Source organism: Lepisosteus oculatus, chromosome 10 (genome assembly GCF_040954835.1).
Source record: "Lepisosteus oculatus isolate fLepOcu1 chromosome 10, fLepOcu1.hap2, whole genome shotgun sequence".
Taxonomy (NCBI): domain Eukaryota; kingdom Metazoa; phylum Chordata; class Actinopteri; order Semionotiformes; family Lepisosteidae; genus Lepisosteus; species Lepisosteus oculatus.
Window position 1 is genome coordinate 9,414,727 of NC_090705.1, and position 24,100 is coordinate 9,438,826.

General features: G+C 42.8%; 2 protein-coding genes across 4 annotated transcripts in view; both read left to right on the top strand.

Annotated features, from left to right (window-relative positions):
- The window catches only part of cep192 (centrosomal protein 192), a 37,780-nt gene extending 22,657 nt beyond the window's left edge, over nt 1-15,123 (top strand). Inside the window, exons 30-47 of the mRNA XM_069194851.1 lie at nt 482-682; nt 1,691-1,781; nt 2,552-2,731; nt 2,972-3,232; nt 3,722-3,843; nt 4,133-4,242; nt 5,192-5,339; nt 5,805-5,986; nt 6,167-6,290; nt 6,685-6,790; nt 7,022-7,226; nt 7,706-7,785; nt 8,398-8,493; nt 8,977-9,096; nt 10,499-10,626; nt 11,022-11,148; nt 11,869-11,927; nt 12,710-15,123. Of these exons, the coding sequence (XP_069050952.1) occupies nt 482-682; nt 1,691-1,781; nt 2,552-2,731; nt 2,972-3,232; nt 3,722-3,843; nt 4,133-4,242; nt 5,192-5,339; nt 5,805-5,986; nt 6,167-6,290; nt 6,685-6,790; nt 7,022-7,226; nt 7,706-7,785; nt 8,398-8,493; nt 8,977-9,096; nt 10,499-10,626; nt 11,022-11,148; nt 11,869-11,927; nt 12,710-12,848 (2,479 nt within the window). The 3' untranslated portion in view covers nt 12,849-15,123. The remainder of the gene's footprint in view (nt 1-481; nt 683-1,690; nt 1,782-2,551; nt 2,732-2,971; nt 3,233-3,721; nt 3,844-4,132; nt 4,243-5,191; nt 5,340-5,804; nt 5,987-6,166; nt 6,291-6,684; nt 6,791-7,021; nt 7,227-7,705; nt 7,786-8,397; nt 8,494-8,976; nt 9,097-10,498; nt 10,627-11,021; nt 11,149-11,868; nt 11,928-12,709) is intronic.
- Nucleotides 15,124-17,896: 2,773 nt separating this feature from the next.
- The window catches only part of ldlrad4a (low density lipoprotein receptor class A domain containing 4a), a 90,414-nt gene continuing 84,210 nt past the window's right edge, over nt 17,897-24,100 (top strand). Inside the window, exon 1 of one of the 3 annotated variants that reach the window (XM_015357988.2) lies at nt 17,897-18,038. The gene's annotated coding sequence lies outside the window, so the exon portion shown is untranslated. Of the gene's footprint in view, nt 18,039-18,127; nt 18,333-20,451; nt 20,624-24,100 lie in introns of those variants that run through there. The other 2 variants (XM_015357989.2, XM_015357991.2) reach the window with 2 other exon arrangements.

Sequence of the window (24,100 nt, forward strand, 5' to 3'; positions counted from 1 at the left end):
GAGGCAATGAGCACCACTGTCCTACCAGCACCAGAGGTTCTCAAGAGAGTGTCTTTATTATCCCCGGAATGTTTTAAAGCAGCAGTGTTGGTGTAGGAAAAAACAATATATATTTGCATAGTAAATCAAGTGTTAAGTAAGGATATGGCTACAGGTACGAATGAGAACTTAAATCGATTGGTTTTGGAGTAAGTATCGGTTCAGATGGGAGTAATTGGGATTCATTAAACAAGGGGTGTGAAGGATCGTCACAGATGGATTTTGCTTTACACAAAACACGTGAGTGATAGGTGGTGGAGAGGAAGATCAACACCTTCTGACGTTTTTGCAAAGGCTGCCCAGTTTGTTCTTGCCTCTTTGATTCAGATCAGTGTTTGCTCTAATGTAGTTATAGGGGGTCACACTTCTTGCGCCGAGGTCAACTATATTAAAATGCATCATGATCGCCTTATGTCTGTGGGTGTATGCATTTCTATTTCAGTGTGTTGACGATCCTGGTGCTGCCAACTGGGCCTCAATATGAAGTTATGCTGAAAGGGGAGCTTGCGCCGGAGGTGGCCGAGAAATCGCTCTCATCCGGAAAACCGCTGTCTGCAAACCCCGTGCTGCCCAGTGAAGTGCCTCCCATTCTCTCCAATAAGCAGTTCATGGCCTGGGGAGGTGTCACTCTTGGCAGAGCTGTGTAAGAGATGTAGGAATTGGGTTCTCCGTAGTGTATTGCATTCAGAGTTTTGTTGCAGAGTTTTTCAGTTTTTTTTTATGCAAGAAAATGTTACACCCTACACATGCGGCTTTTCCTTGATGTGTAGTCTAAAGTCTCAAGTTCGCACTTAAGAGCCTGTGCACTGCAAAATTCTGCAGCTTAGCTGTGATCGCTAATGTATCTGTGAAGTGAAAGTTCTCGGTGTGTGTGCTTGATCTCAGCTCATTTGATAACTTTTTTTTTCCATGGCTTCCTCAGTTCTGCTATGGTTCTTCCAATAACTTTTTGTAACCAAGTGACACTTAGGAATAAATTGAATTAATTCTCAACAAAGATTTTTTTAATTAGTTTTAGGGCATAGCTCTATTGCAGCAAACTTTAATTCATGTAAAATAGGTTGGAATACATGTTAAGTCCTAAATTACTTCCTAAACTGAATTGGCAGATGTCTTTCTTCTTGTCTCACGTTCACTTCAGCCAGTAGAGATGCTGACTTGGGAGTGCAGGGTATAATCTCTAAAACCGTGCTCCCCAAACAGTGTTGTGGAAAGTGTGGATCAAGAGTGTTTCACTCTTTCCAGCACTGAACCAAATACTTAACGGTTTTGTTCACTGAGACAAGCTCGCATTGTGCCTTGAAATTCTAGTCAAATAAGAGCAGTTCAAAATTTCACATTAAAATCAAAGTCTGCATCTCCTTGCAAAATTAATGTTGATTTAAAAACAATTTACTGTGCCATGAAAAGTTTGTGTGCTAGGAGCTGAGACTGTTGTGGAAACATTGCCCTGAAGCACAGCTATTGTGGAATGGAGCCTGGACTCTGACTGTGAATGGCCTGGAGGACAATGGACAATGGCAGACTGCTGCTCTGATTTAATAGGCTTGTGTAGGGCAGGAGGTCTTTGATCGGATCCTGATTGAAGGTTGATCATTCCAAAATTCATAATTGCGGGGACTTAAATGTTTATTCCTTGTTTGCTTTTCAGACAACAGAAGCTTGTTCTAAGGAATAACTCCTCCAGCTCAGTGCAGCAGCTGCGGCTCTTAATCAGAGGGCAGGATCAGGACTGCTTTCAGGTGGGCTCTCCTGTCTGGACTGCTTTAATGCCCTCTTCCAGTCTCTTTGCTAGTGTTACCTCACCACTCCATCTCCTTCAGAATTTCTCTCTTCCTTGTCGTCCTCATGCTTGTCTGTTACTCCAGTTCCTCTGCCACCTCCCTCTTGGTGTTGATTTCAAAACTTGCCTCCTTGCACACCATATAGCCCTCTATTCTTCCTCTTGTCTCCCAGTTCCAGAGCCCTCCTCCTCTCTCTCTAGCCTTGCTTCTCAGTGGTGGAATGAGCTGCCCACTCATTGGAAAAATGGAACAGCACAGTTTCCCTACACTTTTGCTCTAGACTTGTCTTTTTAGATACCTTCGGTACCTTCTTAAACTGCATTGCAGTAATGTCTTTATTTCTTAAGCTTTCTTACAGAGTGTACCTATTGCTGCTTTGCATGCATGCTGCGTTACTTCAGAATATTTCATTTTTTTGTTAATCACTTGATGCACTTCTGGCTTTGTGCTTATAGTTATTTTTATTCATTTTATTGTACTTGACTGATTTTCCTTGTATCAGCACAGTATGAGCTCTGCATACATTGCAGCTCTTCCAGGATTAGGGTGTCTTTTAAGGAAATAGTTGTATCCAAAGATGGAACTTGTTAATGGTGGGGGGGGGTAGTGTTAAGGGTAATAAAGAATGCTGGAACTGAGGAACTGCTCCTGCATAGCATATATTCAGTTTCTGATAAGCTGGAATTGACCAGTGTCTTTTCTTGATGCGCTGTTCTCATTTTCAACAGCTTCAGAGTACCTTTGGTCCAGAAGAGAGGCTAACAAACCATCGTGAGCTGGCTATCCGCCCCAGAGAAGATGCGTCTATCCATTTGCTGTTTGCTCCGACCCGGGTTGCGTGTATGCTCGCCAAGCTGGAGATCAAGCAATCGGGGATGCGTTCCTCTCAGCCGGGAATAAAATTCACTGTAAGCAAATGTCGGGTGGATTTGTAAACGCTGATGTGTAGGTGTTCATGAGTCTTGCCTGCAGGTGAACAGCTACAGCTAAGTAGCTGAACTGAGCAGAACGTCTATTTCTTTGGATCGGTATTAATCTTTGCATCAGTGTTCAGTCTCTGCCTCGGTTGGTTTTCAGCCTGTAGATTGAGGCCGGAATACTGTGGTTTTCCGAACGTTAACTGGGTTTTGTCCTGCTCCCCCCTTCAGATTCCGTTATCAGGTTACGGAGGGACGAGCAACATCATACTGGAGGAGGTGAAGAAGTTGTCGGAGAGCTACGTGGTCACCTTGCCCGGCATCGCTCCCGGCCAAGTCAGCAAACTGACCTTCTGCATGCGGAACACCGGCTCGCGAGCCGCCTTCGTCAAAGCGGTGGCCTTTGCGGACCTGCAGACGCGGACGCTGATGGATTCCGCGGTCATCAGCATATCTCCAGCCCAGTTTGTCCTGAAGGAGAGGACTCAGGAGGTAAAGTGTGAGGCGGTCTGGAACGAGGGCCCAAGACGCAAGACATCCGGGGCTCAGTAGGGCCCCCGCAGCACACTTCCCCCCCCAATCCCGCACAGTCATAGTCGCACCGACTTGACCCCAGAGAGAAGTGAAGGGGATGGTGAAATTCCTGAACTCCTGGTGTATTTTCACACATGCATTAAGAGATTTTTGAAGTGAAAAATGTGGATGGATTTTTATACTTTTTAAAATAAGGAACTGTTGCTTCATGCTAACAGATGTCTTGGTATAGACTAAGAAATAATGATGCTCCTGTTTCTTAATGAGCTGCTTACCTATAACATGGAATGGTTCAGGATTCAAGTGGGGGTTTTTTTCTGTGTGAGAAATTGTAGTTCTCTTCCTATAGTAGCCTGTTCTAAGGCTGATGGGGTTTGGCTGCATGTCCTGTGGCTCAGGGGAGGTATTACTTCTGTTCTCAGTGGCGTTCGGCTTTAATTGATGCAGGTTATCACTTTGCTGTGCAAGTCAACGAGAAGGGAGCAAGCTTTGTGCCAGTCCAGCAGTTCTGTCTTGTCTACGGTCTATTTCTTCTGTGGAGATGAAATTTCAAGACAGCAGCTCAGGAGGTAATTATAAAAAATAAAGGTGTTCATTATGGTTTGATGCTTTTGCAATCAAAAGATGAGAGTGTAAGTCTGCCTTTGGGGGGGGGGGTTATTTATCAATACTTGGTGCCATTGTACAACTTTAGGTTCATTTCCATATTGAACATTTTGTGCCTTTCAAAAAGCAGCTTCAGAACATGTAGACATACACAGCTCCAGCATCCAGGCATAGTTTGTCGTCTAACCTTGGAAACAGGAGGTTTTAACTATATGATTATCAAAGTGTGCATGGGGGTGTTTTGTTTTTCAGGTTTTTGTGTAACAAACCAGAGGTTGGAAGGCGGGTACTCTCTGAAAACAGCCTTTTGAAGAATATAAACTTCAATGAAAGGTTTCTTAGAGAGGAGCAAGTAACAGAAGGTACAGTTGATGGGGGGGAGGGGGAGAATAGTGTTATAGGGTTCAGTGTAGAAGACCCTTGCAAGTTTCTTCTTTTAAAACTCCCCTCTTGTGTAAATGAAAACTAGTGCCTGATTTTGCCTTTCATAGTATTAAGATTGCACCCAGGTCTTTTTTATGCTTTTATAGTGTAACGAGCTAAGTAACAAGCTATTTCTTTGAATTGATGTGTAAAGACAGTATGTATAAAATCCAAGGTTCCCCGTTTCCCCAAAATAAGGTTGTACATTCCAATGTTTTAAAATTGTACAACAAACTTAAGAACTCTTAATGTGCTTAGAGAAAAGTGGAATGATACCCAATGGCATCCCAGCAGCTATATAATTCTGAAACTCACAACTGGGAACCCAGTGAAGCTCAGCAAGTGTGAGCCTGGCCAGTGCCTGGATGGATGATCTGGGAAAGCTAAGGTTTCTGCTGGAAGAAGTGTTAGTGGGGCCAGTAGGGGGTGCTCATCTGGCAGACTGTGGGTCTTAATGCCCCAGTGTAGTGATGGGGACACTATACTGTAAAAAGACACCATCCTTTGGATGAAACGTAAAACCAAGGTCCTGACTCTCTGTAATCATTAAAAATCCCAGGGCTTTTCTTGAAAAGAGTAAGGGTGTTAACCCTCTTGTCCTGGCCAAATTTCCCCCTGGCCTTTTAGCAATCATGGCCTCCTAATAATTCCCATTTATGTATTGACTTCATCACTCTGTTCCCCTCCCCACTGATTGCTGGTGTGTGGGGAGTGTACTGGTGCGCTTGGGCTGCCGTTACATCATCCAGGTGGGACTGCTCACTGGTTAATAGAGAGGTGTCTGCTTTACCTGTAAAGTGCTTTAAGTAAAGTGACCTGAAATAGTGCACTATAAGTAAGGAATTATTATTATTGAAAGTTTGATTTTTTTAAAAACTTTTTTTGCAGTGTATGATCTACCTGAGAGGCCTAATGATGCTCAGCTTTTCTATGGCAGCATGAACAAAGTAATCCTGTCTGTGCTGGGAAGTTCAGAAGCTCCTGATTGTACAGAGTCGCACCAGCCTTCTCCAAGACGCAGTTCTGAGGCAGACAGGTAAACTGGACTGGGCAGCCTTCGGTCAGATCTATCAAAGACTCTTATTGGCATGTTTTCTTCATTTCATGGGTTTCTTGGACACTTCTGTGAGATTTTGTAAGGTTTGGTTTTCCAAGGGAGTTATTGAATGTGTTTAAAGAGGGTGAGAACTTTATAGAAGATGGCGAAACGGCTATCGCTTTCACTACTGTAAATTGCAGAAGTGTAAGAATTGCAACAGCTAGGATCGATTTTTATTTTGTTTTGTTCGGTAGTTCTGGGAAAGGGACGTGGCTGGTTTTTGGATTACTTTGAGCTCAAACAAGCAATACACCTCAAGTCTGTATGGTGGCTAAAGATGCAAGGTGCTGTTCTTTTTCTGATGAGTCTCAGCCCTAATGCCTCATCTAGGTAGCTGCAGGGAGTAAGATTTCAATGAAGGTGGGGAAGTGCGTTTTTGACCTCTCGATGTTTGTGTTACAGTGGATTTGGGAGCTCTGATCGTCACATCGGCAACGTTTCTCTCGATGTGCTCCCGGTGAAAGGACCTCAGGGCCCTCCTTTGGCCCTGAATGTTCCAGATCCCGCTCTGAGCACATCCTGTGAACCTCCAGACACCTGGAGTGTCGTTCCAGAGCAGCTGGTTCTGACCGCTCCTACAATCAGTGAGTTCCTGATCGCTGGGATCTAGAGTAGGAAGATACTTAAATGGGAATAATTGTTTGCTTTCTGTAACTTCTGGTTCTCTTTAGTGATCTGTGTAAGATGCGTACACATTGTGTTCAGGGAATATGCAGCGCGATGTTGCTGGAGCCACTTGCATTAATAGATCCCATTTTTTGCAGATTGTGCTGCTGACACTGGACATGTGAAAATTATGAACAAATCCCCCAGAGTTCTTGGTTTTGAGCTGTCCTGGCCTGCCCACTGCCTGACCATCACTCCACAACACGGACTCATTGAGCCAGAGTATGTACAGAATACAGAATTCCAGTCAGACAAACCTCATCATGAGCTTTGAGCTTTTTCCTTTTTATTGTGACATTCAGGTTATAGGAGGCCCATAGAACCACACCGAGTTAAATAACTGAAACCTAGGTTAATCCTTCCAGTAAAATGCTTTTATCTTTATAGATCAATTTGTTTCTTAATCTTCATATTCTGTTGGTATGTTTTAATGCCCAAAGGTCCCGTTTGATTTTTTTAATATGAATTGCTTGTACCATCTAAGGATTGAAAGAAAAAAAATCATAGGTATGCTTTTAGTACTGTATTTAGTTTATTTGCTTCATTAATAGAATAATTTAGTCCTTTCCACTGAAATATGTTGTAAAATGTCTGTTTTGGCTTTTTCATCTCCTAGGAGTCACTTGCAAATTCTAATTAGTCCCAACCCATCCCTTGCTACCAAATCTTCCATTCTGCCCTGGAGTGGGAAGATCTACATCCAGTGTGACAATCAGCAGAAGGTAAATGCTGCTTTAGTTTTAGGGGTAGTGGGGTGTTGGCAGCTTGGAATTGGAATTTTTTTTTTCCTGCAAATTTGAAAAGGGATGGTACTTATACATTTTAGCCAGAAGTGTGGAAAAATGGAGATCAGACCTAATAAATGTGCTTGCGTGGCCTTCATATTGTTTGAGTAGTGACTTCGTTTATTTGTAGCTCCCACTGTGAACATCCTCTGCTGTCTCTTGATGCAGTTCGTTAAGGTGCAGATCCGCGAAGGTCTGGCCCTCGATTTGTCGGCCACAGCCTCTTCAGCAAAGCCGCTTGGCGTACTGACTGCCCAGCCAGAGACCCCAGTGCTTCACGTGGCTAAACCACAGCCAAAGGCCCTGCCTACTAAAGTGGAGATCAAGAACAGGACCCTGGTGTTCCCCACCACAGTGTCTGGAGAGAGCTCAGGTAGAACTCCAGCACTAATGTCTCCTGCAGGCTCTCGGGCCTTTAATAAATCCCCAGATTACCCTTTGAGGGAAGAAAGTGTGTATATTTTCCATTAAAAAATGAATAATTCTGTGGCTGAGAAGCTGCTCGTAAAAGGATGACAATTGTACTGAGCTTTGCCAGAACATTGTTTAAATTGAAAGAAAAATATTGTTCTTGGTTGAATCGCAAATATTGTTTTAAACAATGTTTTTTTTAACTGGAAAAACGGTGTGTGTGTCTGCTTAGAATGTCACAGAGAATGTTGAATTTTTTTGGGGATCTACGAACCTTGGTGAAATAATGTGGAAAACAAGCGCATAAATATATATATATATTTTAAATGAACTTCTTGAATCTCACTTTGTGCTTCCCTCACAGCAGCTCTGTGTGACACAAGCGAGTTGCGACGGTCCTTCCCTTCCCTTGTTCTGATTCGAACCCTCTTTCTTCTCCAGAGTCCTGTCTCGAGGTAGAGAACAGTGGTGAAGAGGAAGTTCGATGGTATCTGTCATCATTTGCACCTCCTTATGTTAAGGTGATTTCCCGCCTCCCTCTCCAGAGTCTATCATGTAACTTTAATCTTGATATTAGATGTATGTATTCAGCATGTGCACTGCTTATAAAATGTCTACCAGAGTCCTGACTGAGTGGCGTTCCAGATAAAATTGTGAGCTTTTTCTATTGCGGAGCTGTCTGGATTTGCATATTTGTAGTGCAGTTGGCAATGCATCGTTTTTTCAGAGATGCGCAGCGAATGGAGCCTGCAGTCAGCCTGAAGCCGAGCAATACTTAACAATATACATCAAACGATATGCATCGCTCCTCTGTGATGTTGCCTGCAGTTACTTTTAAAAGTGCTGCACCTAACTCCCTTGCAAAAATCCCTGGCTTGGTACTCAAAAACAAAAACGCGAGGTTGGCAGGCTTGCCAGCATCATACTGGGCAGTGCAATGTGCAGTATCAGGTTCAGATGGGTGTCTGTTGACTTGGCTCTCTACACTGTACAAAATGGCTACACAGATGCAGGCTACAGAAACAGCTGGGTTCAACGGGATGTGGTGGAGTAGAAATCCATCGGCTTCATCTCTTTTTAAAAGCCCTCTTTCCCAGACTGTGGTAGCAAACTTTTCTCTAAAATGTTCCCAGGGGGTGGACAACAGCGGAGATGTGTATCGAGCTACCTACACTGCCTTCAGGTGCTCCCGGGTCTCTGGAACCCTGGGAAGCCAGGAGAAATTGAAGGTAAGGTCCAGCTTTCAGGGGAGAAGCAGGATTAGGCACGGAGGAATTTCTGGAGTCCGTAAAAGTGGTATTTATTACCATGAAAGTAAAACACAAATTTGGCGTTATAAAAATTTTTATAATTATTTTATGATTATTGCAAACTATGAAGATGTTTTTTTTTATGTTTCTCATCTTTATTTCTCTGTTTGGATGTATAGAAAAGCTTTAAGAAAAGCCCTATCCAGGCCGGTTATTGTAATGAACGGTCTTGCAAACCCGCTCAACCAGTTTGAGGACTTGAAGCTTTTGTCTGTGTTAAAACTGGAAGTTGTGGTCAGATGATTAAAATGTTAGCTGCATTAATGCTTCCTAGCTTTGTTTTGAAAATGTTTTTGAGCTGCAGCCTTGAATATTTTCAACAAAACTGGATGGGCATGCTGTTATTTCATCGCGTAGTGAAGAGCCAGCTTTCAATTGTTGTTGTGTTTTTGCTTGCCACAGGTGCCAGTCTCCTTCTTACCTCGGGACCGAGGAGACTATGCCCAGTTCTGGGACCTTGAGTGCCATCCTGTAGCAGAGCCGCACATGAAACAACGGATTCGCTTCCAGCTTTGCGGGACAGTGGGTGCCTTAAGTTGTTCTGAAGTTTACGTGCTCCCAGAATGAAGCTAGAATATAGTCTAATGCAGTATGTATATATGTAAACTATGAGATTAGAACTGGCATGTATTTTTACATTCTGCTAAACAAGTTCACTCAAGCGAAGGTCAGTGTATGCTTTAAAAAAAAACAGCAGGCCATTTAAAAAGCATTTTTTCCAACCCTTGCAATACAGATTACATAATGTCCTTTATATAGTGCTTTTCTGAACACTCCACTCAAAGTGCTTTACAGGTAATGGGGACTCCCCTCTACCACCTATATCTATCCTCCACCTGGATGATCCATCCACATAGATGGGCTCTGTACTTTTTTCACACTTAGATTTTTAAAATGGCTGTAATGTCCCAATCTCTAAAATGTATATACTGCATGCACAGGTTCTACTAATGAAACTTCTAATGATTTCATTTAACCGTCTCATTAGAAAGCTCCTCTCCCTCATTACAGAGGGAGGAAAAATCGTGAGGCCACAAATAAAATTTGTTTTCGATGTGTGAAAATCCACGAGGTGTTTTTGTCAGGAAGCAACTCATAACTCATGCATTTAATGGTTGGTTTGGGAGGGCTAAAGAACATTAGACCTCTTACCAGTTCTGTGAATACACAATACAGTGCTTTCTAAAAATACCACAAATACCAACATGCAAATGTCAATCCATGAACTTAAAAATTGTTTACATTTAACAACCGGTTCTGTAGATCTTTTAGTCAGAAATAAGTAATATGGACTCTAACTGTTTTTAATATTACATTGTTCATGATCCCACAAACATAAGAATTTGTGTCTGAAATCTTATTTTCTGTTCAGCGGTCAGCACTAGAAACAGCTGTTGTTGTTATTATTACCATAATTCTAACTAACACTACTTCCCATCACCTTTTGACAAACTGAATCCTAAGGCTATAAATATCTAATTATCAATAAGCTTTTTCATCGTTATTAATAAAATAGCACTTTGCAGCAGTTTATCTGACTGAAGAGAAACAAATCATAAACATCCATTAGCTGTCCTGTTAAACTGTAGATATTCATCAAGATGTACAGTTAAATGTCTGTAGTTATCTACAGCACTATGTATGCATCTGCTGATGAAATACTTGTGGTAATGGGAAGATTAATTGAAATGATTAGTATAATGGAATGATTAATGATGGCTCACTGCGTGACCTGACTTGCTCCATATTAATGTCTTGAGGCTGGTGGCCTCAATTACTGGTTTAAAAAAGCAGAACCTTGGTCGTAAGTCTGATTGTAGTTATTTAATTTTTTTTTACCCCAGTAAACTGTGACCTCATAAGTGTCCCCGCCCCCCTTTTCTTGATGTCAAGATTTGAAGCCTTATTTTAAATTTCATCCTAGGGAGTAAAAGATGGGGCAACAGCAGGCCAAAAGAAGAAGACGGACCCCGAAAACACCCTGATAAGAACAGAGACCACTGTGAAAGTGCGGAAGAGATCTGGGTCAGATGCTTCTGCAGTTAAACCTGGGTAAGAAGCTTGCATATTAAACCCATTCTGTGGAGAAAGGTTAAAGGCCCGTTTTGAGTTCCAGGATCCATTAATGGATGGTATATCCCGTCTTATTGCAGATAGATTTCAGGCTGTACAACTCAATTTGCTCAATGTAGGCATATTGAGAAGGCCTTGTTGCCCATTGCTTGTTACTTTTCTGGATGGTTGTTTTTTTGCATCTTTCTGTTTTTAATTGGGCTAACCGTCGTAAAATCAGAACCTGATGCCTCGGCACTGCGGTGCTGAACTGGCCTGTACCTGTCCATGGGCTGTGCCCTCATGCCACTTTCCGATGTGGAAAGTGAGTCGTAGGAGTTCGTCTTCTGCCCATTCCTCTGGGAACAGTAGGAAACTCTTGCCCTGCTTTTCAGCGGCGAGGAAGCGACTCGGCGGGGGGTGTACGCGCCCCAGGATCTCTATGCCTTCCCGTTGACCAAAGTGGGAGAGTCCAGCACTCTGAAAGTAAATGTACGCAACAGCTCCTTTGCAACTCATGTGGTAAGTGAGGAGTCTTTTTGACTGAACCACTGATGACACTGATAGGGTCATAGGAGGAAGTAGCCACAGGAAATGCAGTGAACCAGCAACATTTTTCTCAATTAACCGAATGTCACTTTTCGTTTAGAGTTTAAATATCTTAAGTGCACATGGATCCCCGAGTGCTAAAAAAAAATGGAAATTTCAGCATGATGTCCTAGCTGCAAGAGTTATGCTGTCCTTAATGTGGCGAAATGGGTTATTTTAAAACAGGCTAATCAATTCCTCTAAAGTCTGTGTTATGAGCAGTGTTGGTTCTCAGTGCTGTTCACCACCACAGGTGAAATTCTCACCAGAGGTGACCCACGAATGAGGTCTACATAGACCAGCTGTTTTGCAGTGTTCATATTGCACTCGGCTTCTGTGGAACACTGAAGCAAGCAGTTTTGAAGAGTTTGCTTTGAGGGTTGTTAGGAATTTGAGCAGTTTAAATGCAGTTTTCCCATATAATGATATTGGGGTTCCTCATTAATTGTGCATGGGCGTGCTTCCTGCTCCATGTGTGAGAAAGTCCTAGTTAACCATGGTCATTTTGATTAGCTTCACAATAGAGCTTTTCGACCTCCATTGCTAGTTAATGAAAGCATGTGTTTGTTAACATTGTGTGAATGTTGTAACTCCTGAGAATGTTTTAATATACCTGCATGGACTTGATGTTTAGCTTTTCTAATTGAATTGCAGCTGAAATTCATAAGCCCTAGGGAGCCATTCCACATCAAGCATTCCAAATATTCCTTAAGGTGAGTGATCTGTTCAGAAAATCCTCAATTTCCAATGTCACAGAGAAGCTTATAATGCTGAAATAGAAATTGTTAAATACAAGGGTTTTAGTTGACAGTGTGATTAACTCCTGTACAGCTCCCACTGGAGAAACCTGAAGCTGTTAAGAGCGGATCCATCGAAAGTCATCCTACCAGACTTCTTTTTTGTCATTTTACTCAGATGTTTCCACTTGATAGCGCAGCGTGAGCACTGCTGTTGTGACAGTTTTTGCATGTTTTCAGAATGCAGTGTTCTGCGTACACCTTCATATGAAAGCTATATAGGAAGAACAGGTTTTGTCTATTTGTGTTTATCATATTATAAAGCATTTTTATGTATTGTTGCTTGGATTGCAGAAGAGGTTATATGTAAATGATCAGTGATGGTGAAAGCTTTGAGCTGATCTAAAGTAACTCACAAATGAATAATGACTACGCAGAATATGAATGATTAAAGTAAAATTGCTTGTCATTTCCCTTTTGGTTAGATTACTTGCTGCAGTACTTAAATCAAGGTGGAGGAGGTCTCAAACCACTTACTACTGATTTTGTTTATTACTTTGCATTTTTTGTTAATGGGAGGCTTTCAAACATGAAAGGACAGTGTTCTCGTTAGTGCCTGCCATTACATTTTATTTTAGTTTTGTGTGCTATTGAGCATAAGCAATTTGAAGATGATGAAGGGAACTGTTCATCGATCCGTTTCTTGGTATATCTCTGCATTTTCCTTTTAAAAACGTATCTGCTGTTCTTCCTTGCAGGTCCCAACACTATATCAACCTACCAGTCCAGTTCAAACCAGGGGCGGCAGGGAACTTTGCCACCTTACTGCTCATTCAGACCGGCGCGTGCGGAAGTCTCGCTATTCAACTTACTGGTGAAGCTGTAGAAAATGTCTAATTGCCTTTAGAGGCACCAAAGTCTGTGCATGCTGTTGCCTTTGGAGGTCATTAGTTGTACTACATGACTACTTCTGCCTTGAGGAGTGGTGTCGGTATCATCATTCTAGCAGTTTGTTCCTTTTACATTACAAAGGGTTTCCTTTTTATTTTTCCTTCTTCCATTTAATGTGTGCGCCAAGGATGCTTCTGCACAATACTTGGGTAGCTCTCGCCAAAGTAAAGGGGCCAGTTTCATTTCCTTGCTTTGATGGTGGTTGGAGGTTTTAGTGATGTCCCCTCTTGACGGGATTTAGATTTGAGCGACCGTGCACAAGTAACTCCCTGCAGAGCTCCAGGGGGTTCACCTAAGATGAGCAGATCGAGTGCTGTAGTCTTTGACAGATAATGAATGGCCCCTTTCATGCATCCACAGTGCCTTTTACACAGATAGAATGATAGACTATTACCTCCTGTAAAAACTGGGTATTCAAAATCAAGTGCCTTTTCTTGTCCGAATAAAGCTTTTCAGAAATGACTTTTCCTCTACACATAGTAAAGGGCTTTCATAGAAAATAAAGACTTCATTCAATATGTTTTTATAAAAAGTGAGTAAAACATCACCACTTGGCTTAACTTATCCATTCATTAGTTCTCAGCAGTACACAAGATGTATGAGCCCCTGTAACTTAATATGACCATTTCAGCAGGCATTGGTTATAGTCTTTCTAGTGTTTTTTTTGGACTGGACATTAAGAGGAAAATCTGGTCCACATAAGCAGAGTAATAGTCACCACTCTAAATGATGCCATGGACGTCTGTTAAACATTAAACATCTGTTAAGGTTTGCTTGGCTACCATTTTTTTCAGGCTGTCTTTAAGATAAAAAATGGATCCTCTATGTTTCTAAGATTGACGTGCCTGCATTTGTGGTGAAGGGATGCTGCTATCCTGCTGGCCAGTGCTTAGTGCCATGTGATGGCTCTTGGGAAGTGTCCTGGTGTGTAATCTGGATATGGGCTGTCCAGTCCTGGTCCTGTGGGGACAGCTGTGTCTGCAGGTTGTCTAGGTCTCTATAAAGCAGTGGCAAATGAAGAGCTGGGTTTATTCAAATGGGCTCAGTTGATCCAGTAGCCATCTGGATAAACTGGAATGAAAACCTGTTGAAACACACATCCTCCAAGACCACAGTAGCACCTTCCTAATGTAGATCAGGGGGTCACCAACTCGTGTCCTGTAGAGCCATAATCCTGCTGTTCTTATTGGTTACCCATTAATAATCAGTCTGTAAAAAAAAAAAAACTTGGAATACGTGAAGTTTTGATTTACTAGATCTATTGATTGCCAAGAGTCAGGAATAGCCAGCTGTGATCATTAAGAGCTGCAGAGTCATTTTCAGTTCAGATAATCAGTAGACTATTTGAGCAAATTATCTGCTGAAATTGGCCAAAATAAAAATGCTTTACATTTTTAGGAGGTCATTTATTGATATTAACCAGTTAAACCTGCTTGGTTGTGGCTATTCAAAATTGAGGATGGCCAGTCTTGGTTTACACTACGTGCTTATGATCAGGCAAGCGCAGAACACATCTACTAAAACCCGTGCCTGAAACTTTTTCACATGTTTGGCATTAGATGCTGAAAGTTTTAAAGCCAAGCTTTACTTTTAAAACTACAACCAAAACTTCAGTGATACAGTAGGTAGGCAAGCTGATGTCACTTTACTGTGCTGACTCTCCACCCATCTCTTGTCTATCAGAATGTGAATGAATGTCTGAAGTCTTTTCCAGACCACTGTGTAAAGAACCTGCAAACTGCGTGCACACAAGAATGCTTGAGTGTGGATCAAGGCATGGCCAAGGATCTAATGGCAGTGTCTCCAAACAAGCCACTGTAGTGTAATGTGTTAATGTAAGCAATGTGATGCTTCAGTAAAGAGTAATAAACCTTAATTAGAACAAACATTGAAGAAACTTAAGTTTTTTTACTTTTTCCTAATAACTTTAGAAAGGGAATCTATTGTGAACTTTAAAAAAAGACTGGACCTCTATTAGCCTTCATAATTAAATCATTCATGTGTAAAATGACAGAACACCATATCTGGTTAATGTCACAATCTGCTAAGATGTCTAGAATAACTTATTTAACTATGACGGGGAAACTAAAACTTGTTTCACACTGCTAAAGGGCAGAAGAAAAGTATTTTGCACATGTTTTGTATTTTTGTTGTATCTTAATGTAGAATGTATTTATTTTTAAAAACCAAATTGTATTAAAATAAACAGTTGTGCATTTTCTGCCTGTTTTGTTCCTTGGCTTATTTTTCGAAAGGGTAGTGGATTATCTGACATTCTTTTCATTCTTTGGTCTGGTTTGAAAGTCTTCTATTCTTTCCTTTACCCAGGTCACAAGTGATCCTTGTTGAATATATTAGCTAGGTAAATGGCTCAGCTTCTTTAGTAAAAGTTCAGGTGGGTAGCTGCGTCAGCATGCGTAGGCTGCAAAGGAACAAGTAATTGGTTTATTCCATGCTGAAAAAAAGAAGAAAGAGAACACGTTTCGGCCGTGGAGTCTTCTTCAGGTGTGAAGATGACACCTGAAGAAGGCTCCACGGCTGAAACGTTGTGTTCTTTCTTCTTTTTTTCAGCATGGAATAAACCTATTGTTTCTTTAGTAAAAGTCACTCGTGTCTACGACTAAAGAATTCTTCACTTCTGTAGTTTTTGTTTAAGCTTTTTTGATAACACTTTATCACCCATCTTTAATCAGACAAGTAATACCTTCTTATAAAGGTCATTTCAAAATTACTGCAGACTTCACAGTGCACTTCTTTCCTAAAACGGACAGGGTGGAGTTGAATGGGAGCACGTTTTCAACCTAAATCGAGTTAACAAGCGAGTCTTTAAAGGGGGATACTTTTCTTTTTTGAGGGGGGAAGGGTCTACAGAATGTACCAAAACCACCAACCCTCATTCAAGCTGTTCTGTCGACCGATCTGGCTTGCAGCTTGTAGGGGCTGTAGCCTTCAGGACTCTAAAGTGGAGCCTGCAGAACATATGGTGTCCTAATTGGGCACCTGACAAGCCTCTAGCTCTATCTGAATTGGACAACCTCACAGCGTTTGGCAGAAATCTTAAAGGCTATAGAAAGCTTATGTCCTATGATCTAAAACTAATTGTTTATAAAGGTGTGGAAGACTAACAATGTGTAAACCAGAGACATTGAGGGAACCGGTCTAAATGTCTAAATACTTGGCGTGTCAGCCAGACTGTACAGTGTATTTAACAAGATTGAATACACATGTTACCAAATCCCAGGAAGTAAGTGTTCCATTGAATACATGTGCTGTATTTGGGTTAAGAGGTGGTTAACAGGAAGCGGGGCAGGGATGAGTGTTACAATTGGGCTGATGTAACGAACACCGTAACACAGGTTTGTTTTAGAATGGCTGCTGTTCCCAATGGATATCAATGCCCCAGTTGTAGCATAATTGGGAAACCAGCGAAATGTGCAGCTGATACCAGAATAGAATGAGTAAAATTTGTAGAATCTGCAAATTACGTTTTAAACCATCTAGGTCGAAGTCAAACCACCTGGCTGATGTTTAAATGTACATGTACAGGTGGAAAAATCTCTCGATTTAAATTGGGAAGTATTGAGTTTTATGGTAGCTACCTGTGGAAAGGATGTAGGTTTTTATGTTGACATTTTCATCTCTCCCCCCCAAAAAAAAAATGTAAGGATAGTCACAAATGTAGAAAATAAATCAAGAAGTACTATCTTAAAATTTCACAAAACACCAGTGAGACCTAATTTTAACTATTGTAACTTTGGTGTTCATAATACAAAAATGGTTTTGCTACTCTGGAATCAGTCTGGAGAAGAGCAAGAAAGTACACTCTTCAAGGAATGTTCTTCACTGACACGTGAATAGAACTAGAACTAGAACTTTTCAGTCTTGAGAAGAGAAGACCACAGGGGCTCCCAGTTCAAGTATTCGAAATCCCCAGTTGTAATGAGATTTCGTTCTGTAGAGTTCGTCAGCTGTGAAAGTCCAGCGAGGGTGGAAATTATATGGAAGGATATTTAAAACCGAAGCTCGTCAAACCTGATGCCTTCACTGTCTTTAGAGGTAGACGGCATCTTCTGATCTCTTACAAAGGACTGTTTTTCTATCACTTTTATTTCACCTGGATTGTTTGCAGTACAGGAGTGCACTTAGTATGCCCGTTTGCAAATGAAAGGGTGCCGTTCAATTGGTTTTTGGTAAGTGAGTGAAGGCGAATGGATGAGGGTGACAGTCTTCAGGAGACCAGGAAAAGAATCCGAGTCCAGCTACAGAGGTGACACGATCATGTGGCCTAAACTTCAGGTGAAGTTAAGGCACCATACAGCAGCATAGGAGGAAGAAAATGCCTTTCTCACCTTCTTTCTCTGCCCGTTACCCCTGGCAGAGCTCTCTTATAGTCGGATAACAAAAGTTACAATTCTTGCAGCACCTGGATGAACGTACCGTTTTGTTTAAGTTGTAGCTACCTGCAGTCTACGCATATTAACAAACAACACCTGACGAGTAGCTCAATCAAATTTACCTTGAAGAACATCGGAAACACTCCAAACAAAACAATTATAAAATATGAATATAGAAATAAGCATCCGTTGTCACTTTAGAATTTAGAATTGAAAACATTATTGTACTTACTGGAGTACAACTCTAACATGCATTACAAATGCTAGCATAGGTACCAGACACAGGATAAGCAATATTTATATATTATATTTAAGTTAAAACGCCCATTTGATTCATCCATTAAAACTGCAAGGGCGCGGCTTCTAAATCTTTAATGGTAAACGCTTTGGGATATTAATTGGTAAATTGTGGTGCGGAACTACCTATTCAAGCGATGCTAGTAGCTGTGGCGATGGAGAAGAGGAGAGAAAAAAAAAACTTCTCTCTTCGCCACATAGTGTTGGTAGTACTCCTCTCCGGCAGGTGTCGCTGCAGCTTTTTGCGAGTGACGAAGGCGGGTCTCCCACCCCCCCCTCCGCTCCCCCCTCCCTCTTTCCGTACTGATTAACAGTTCTTGTGCGGCTGCTTGCGAGTCGTTGGCATTGAGGTTGAGACCAGTCGCACTAGACAAGCCGGAGGGAGGGAAGTCGAGTTGCTACGGACTGTTAGACTCAGCGGGAGAGCAGGGGACGGGTTTGGAAGGTAAGGCAAGGCGTTTGGGGGTTTTTTGTCTCTCTCTTCCACAACCACCACCCCCCTTCCACCTATTCCTTAAAGTTCCCGGCAGCTAAAACTTTGAAAGGTTGGGTCTGCGGAAGGGAAAAGGCGAGGAGTGAAGGAGTTTCATTGCGCACTTTTCGTGGAGGGGAGGAGAAGCGAGGCGGCGGAAAGTTGGGGACGAGCACCCAAGCCGGGGCGAAAAAAGGGCTCAAGTTTAAGGTCTCCGGCTCTTAAAGGCGCCGCTACGGCTTTTCGGGCGAGGGTGTGGGCGAGCAGGTGGGTCGGCGAGTCCCGCCTGCCGCGCCGGCGGTGGTCTGGCGTGTGTGGAGCGGAGCCCGTGTGTGTGCGAGTCGGAGTTGTGTTCCCGTTAAACCCCGTTACTGCGGGTAACTTGTGTGTCGTTTACAGGGGCGGACGGGGGGGGGGGTGCGCCCGATTGCTCTCCAGACTAGACGGTGGAAGCGCTGTGCAGCGCATAACGTTAGCCCGTTCTCCGCGCACAATTGAAAATGCGGCGTTGTGCTATTTTTAACTCGGTTCAAGCCAAACCTCTGAGCCATGACCCGGTGCAGGCGTGGTGTCGCGGAGCCCTCTCGCACTCCCGGCGGAAAAAAGCTCCCCGAGCCCGGGTGGCGATTTTCCTTCCTGCCTGCTTATGAGTGGCAGACCTGTCCCCGACTCACACCCCGGTGAACTGGGCTGTGCGGAGCGTGTCTGTAACCACGGCTCTCACCTGTGTTTGCCCGGCTCCCCCGCCCGGGAATCCTGCAACAGCCGTGTTGGGTTTCGAGATGTGTTCAGGTAATACTCGGGGGTTCCGATGACCGCTTTCCGAAGTCCGAACAGCCCTTCCCCAAAAGTTCACATTTCTCAATGGTAGGATGCTGGCGTTCAAATCTGTAGTCGTGGCCGAGGTCTGAAAGGCATTGTATGATTTGATAGCTCCCCTGTGGAGGGCTGAATTCGCGTTAAAAAAAGGGTGCGCGGCTCTTGTTTTCCCACTCCGTGACTGGATCAGGTCCTGCTGACTAATGCGGCAGCGTGCTGTCTAGACTCCAGCGATTTCACGAAAGATCAATGCGGTTTGTTTAGGACCCACAGATGTGCCACTAAATGACAGTTGCGCATATTTAACTACCTGTTGGTGTTCGGCAACGAGCTCAACTGCAGTGGTTGTGAGGTGTATGCAGGGTGTTGCGTGCCACCTATAGATCATTTTTAAAGTGGTGAACACCTATTATTAGTTTCATTCACTAAGCTGTTTGGAAGATACTCTAAGCAAGCTTCTCCGTTTCACCAGTAAGTTTCCCCTTTGGGAGGTGGCCGCTTAGCAACCACACAAACTGCCATGTATATGTTTTTCCTGAGGGCAAGTGGTTCTGCTCTGTGATTAGGCGGATGTGCACTGGTTGATGAGACGAAACCCTTGCTGGATAATGTGAGTTTTCTGTGCAAAGAATTGGAAGATGCCGGAATGTTTCTGACGGACTGTAATGTAAGATGTTCTCTTTTTCTTGGATGTCCCCTCCCTGCAATTTACCGGAATACTGAGCCGGCTGCCGTTGCAGTTAGACATGTCTGCTGACCGCAGACGATTACTCGTTTGCTTTTTTTTTTTGCCCAATGTGGCAAACAGAAAACCAAACTTGGGTCTTGAAAAGCTACAGTTTTTAAGGATGGCATAGAATACCCGAATGTAAGCCGTTTTGTGTGCGTGTGAATATGTTACTTGAGGGCTTGGCCACATGCTGTCAGTATTTAAGATTTTTTCTTGCAAACTAGTGTGATGGCGCGTGGGGTGTCTCCAGGAGGGACCAGTGCCGACGGTCCGCCCTCGTACATCCCATCATTGTTGTTTGCATCTCCATTCAGTACGGTGTGCTCTCCTCGTCAGGGGGCAGGCTAGGACTTGAGGCCAAGGAAGCCTCTGTATTTTTCTCTCTCCCTCCACCTGAGGCTCGGCGATCTGTACGCCAAGTGGCTCCGCCCTCGGTGGCACCACCTTACCCCTGGTCCTACTCTTTTCACGCCCCAGTCCTAGTCTCTTGACATCACACCTGTGATGCGAGTTCCCATCTCGGTCGCTGCCCACGTCCCTGCGGACTTGGCACATCGGGGCATGAACAGCTGCCGTCTCCAACCCGCTAACGCCTTCAGGGAAGTAGAAGTGAGCCCTCTGTGGGTCTTTCCTTGTCGGCCGGAGCAGCTCGACCCCCTTCATTATCTTGCTGGTGGCAGTAGGGACAGCAGTATCGACAGCTGGAGCAGCAGTAGGGACGGCAGTACCACCTCAGAGCGCCCACGCCTCGGTGGAACTCTAAGAGCTACTGGCTCGTCCCCTGCTCCGCCCGGCTGCCCTTTGACCTGGTGCTGGGATACGACTGCTGACACCTTAACGCTGTGCCGCCAGGCCGTGTCTGACAGGCTCGTTAATCATCAATAATCACACCAGCAGTACCAGCTCCCCTTGGGTTCCCCCGGTCTGCTTCGCTGCAACAGGGTGCAAGCTGAGAACATACCCTACACTGTGTAAATCTTCACTCCCTCCTTCAGATGGGGGAGGGACGGTAAGTATCATGTTTTTTCTAACATGCTGTTACCGCTAAGTGTAGAGGCTGGTCTTTCCATGTTACGGGCTCTCAAAGTAAAAGCATCGTGTGTAGTACCTCAAAGAGTATCGCTGCTGGCTCACTCTACAGCCTTCAGAAACATGACACTCTTTCTGGTTAATGTTTTGCACTGCCGTTTCTCTGAAAAGAGGTGTGTGAGTACCAGAGTTACATTAGTGTGCAGTATTTGCTTTAGTCGGGTGTAAGGCCATTGGCGGTTGACAATTTTTGATCGTGCCAGGCAGGAATGGCTTGCAGTTTGTGATCCGGGGGGGATGTTACTGTGATTCGCTGTCAAACATTTATTTTATAATATGCTGGCAGAGTACCACTACACAAAGATGTCTTGCTTTTCCGTTTCCTGAATGTAATGGCAATCACAGTCCAACGAGGATAGACTTTTTAAATGGTGATATTTGCCCTCTCCGTGTTCCTTTTCCACTGACCTTGAAGAAGTATGGTAGCCACTTCATTTTCTTTTGCTTGCCTTTATTTTTTTATTTTTTACAATGATCCACAATTTAGCAAAAAAAAATGTGCTCTTTAATTGTAATAGACAGCATCACGATATTAAATATTCGGTGGTTTATAAGGCAAAGAGATAAAATGCTTTCCATTTCAGATGGACAAAGGTTAGTTTATGAATAGTCCATTTTGTCAACAGTGCACTCGGATCCTTTGTGGGAATTAATTGCATCATCCACCTTTTCCCTTGATGTGTCCTTGTATCTGTTCTAATGACTTCTTTTGGTGGCACTGAAGGGGCCATCATAAGGTGTTCCATTTTAAGGCAGAAGTTGTCTGCTAGATGAAGTGTTTTATATTGTAAAACAATTGCAAGGTGCATTGCACTGTTGAGACTAATCAGTGGCTTTTCTTTGAAGAGTCAGAATTGTTAGGTATTTGCTTTTTGTACTCTGCAAAGAGTGCTAAGTTGTTGGTGGACCAGTAGGTGGCACTCTTCTCCCTTCTCACTATCACTATAATCAAACCCTGGTTGGGAATAGTCTGTCTACAGTATGGTAACTGAGCATGCCAGTCCTTTGATGGGATGTCCAGACTACTGGTCATTACTCTATTAGTTAAAACAGGGATGTTAAGCCCTGTGTCTTGGCTAAAATCCACCATTGTACCATCTAGTCTACCTCATCTGGTGAAGGGTCAGTAACCCAAGCATTTTCATCTTTCTGCTTTTTAGCTTGTGTCAGACCTTTACTTGTATGCATGTCAACAATGTTCTTTGACATACTGCAGCAGGCCAGTCAGCATGAATGTCCTGTAAGATTAGCTGATGGTTTTTCTGCGGGCTACGGGATTTCACTATGGCATGTTGTGATAATTTAGAGCGATCATTACTACTCCAGTGAATGTCATATCACGTTCCCGTTCTGTATTGGGCAATAAATGGCGAGTGTCCAAAAAAGTTGTCAGATTTTCAATCGCAGGTATTTTGCCGGTGGAATTCTTCAATATTGTAATAGCGCTCTGTGTTGATATCGGCAGTGCATTATAATATCTCAGAAGGAAAGTGACAGTATGACTAAGTTCCAGACTCCAGAAGCCCTTTATATGAAGTAGTGCATCCCGTTCTCTTGATATTTGATAGATGTAATCTTGCCCTTGGAAGCCTTCAGGCGTGCTGCATTTGTTGTACAAGATGGAAATCTGAGATTTAGGGACTGCTTTGTAGATGGGTAGAAGATGTTTGACTTTATATAAAAAATTTGTAGAGTAGACCCCAAATTGTTTAAGGTGAAATTGTGCACTTCTCTCTCCAGCTGCTTACATGCAGGTGGTCTCCATGTTGACATCTTTTAAGCTCTCCACTCAATACTTTAGAGTAGATTGTGGTGCACATCTCAACTACATAGAGATTCCTTTGGTGGTAAGGCTGATGGATTTTGTAGCATCATTCTTTAAATACAGTGCATTAAAATTGCAGAACAGGCTTGTATAGCTTGGTTCAGTATGTTGACATAGGCATATTAGGGTGGGCCACTGTATTGAAACAGTGCGAGTACCCTTGTCTACAAGTTTCCGGTTTCGTGAACCAGATGGGAATTTTCCGCATTCTGTTCTGCATTTTCTGTGAAAATTGTGCAGACGAATGGGGCAGCCTGGTGAAAAGTTCGGTTGGGTTTTCAGTCAAATGGGTAAGTTTACACTGTTCCTAAAGGCTACAGTGTGGACTTGTGGTTAGGATTAGACTTTTAGCTGGAGGGTCCCAGATGGGGATGCTGCTGTACCCTTGAACATGGTACTTCACTTGCATTGTCCCAGTACAATGCCCAGCTATATAAATTGATCTTCAAGTATAAATCGCTTTGGGTAAGAGTGTCAAGCAAATGAATAATATAGTTCCTTCTTTTTTTGTCCAGCAAATGCTGAGGTCTCACTACCTTACCAGATGGTGATTCTTATCTTTAGAATCAAGACAACTAGTGCTGCTGTAATTGACCCTTTTTCCTTAATTAAAAATTAATGGAAAATTATTTAATAGAAGAACTGAATTTTTCATTCAGTTTAATAGCTGCACTCTAAGTTTCTTTGAGATGTGCATCATGGAGCTGGTTTTCTTTTATGGTCTTTCATAATGTGCCAAATGCAACAGGTTTTGTTTTCATCCTCGAAGTGGCTTTTGGTTGTGCACAAAACTTATTTGGTTACTCCGACAGTGGCAGCTTTTCCTTCAAGTTCTTGGAGTTTTCTCTTAAATTCTGTTTGGAAAATCTTGCCAAGCCCTAGCTGCTCTTTCCTTAGGTCTTCTCGTTCTGCTTTTGTGTACCATTATATCTGTGCATCCTGCAGGATGAAGTGGAAAGAATTTAATTTTCTTTGGCACTTGTTGATTTTTAATATGGACACTAATGCACCTTGAAGTTCTGAGCTCAAAACCCCCACTAACCATAAACCATCCCAAAATAACATCTCTTGACTTTTGTAATATAAATGTGGGGAAAAAAAAAGGAGATCTGCTGAATTTGATGGATTCAAGTATAGAGAAGGTTGCAAACATCTTTGAATCCAGGTCTAAGCATTCCATTTAATTTTATTTTAAGATCTTTCAACTAATTTGAGGTTTGTGTTTTGTGTAGTCCATTGTTGCATGTGCACACCCGGTCCTTCTTCAGCAGGCCTAATGAAATAAACCAGCTCCACAAGCACTTATCGAAAAGATGGTGTATAACTGAAGGAGAGCTGTACCTGACAAGATGGGAGAGTTTTGTGCTGAATTTGCATGCTCTTAATTAGTCTTTCAAATAAACCAGGGCCTTTGCTCCTGTTAGTATGGAGTATGCCCAGCAGCCCAGTGGGTTAGGGCTGATGAGTTTATTAAAATGCTTTTTTCTTCCAATTCGTTTGAACTTCCTTTGAAGAAGTCTGTTGAAATATGTGCCCTATAAATATTGATCAAAATCCCTGCTGCCCTCATCT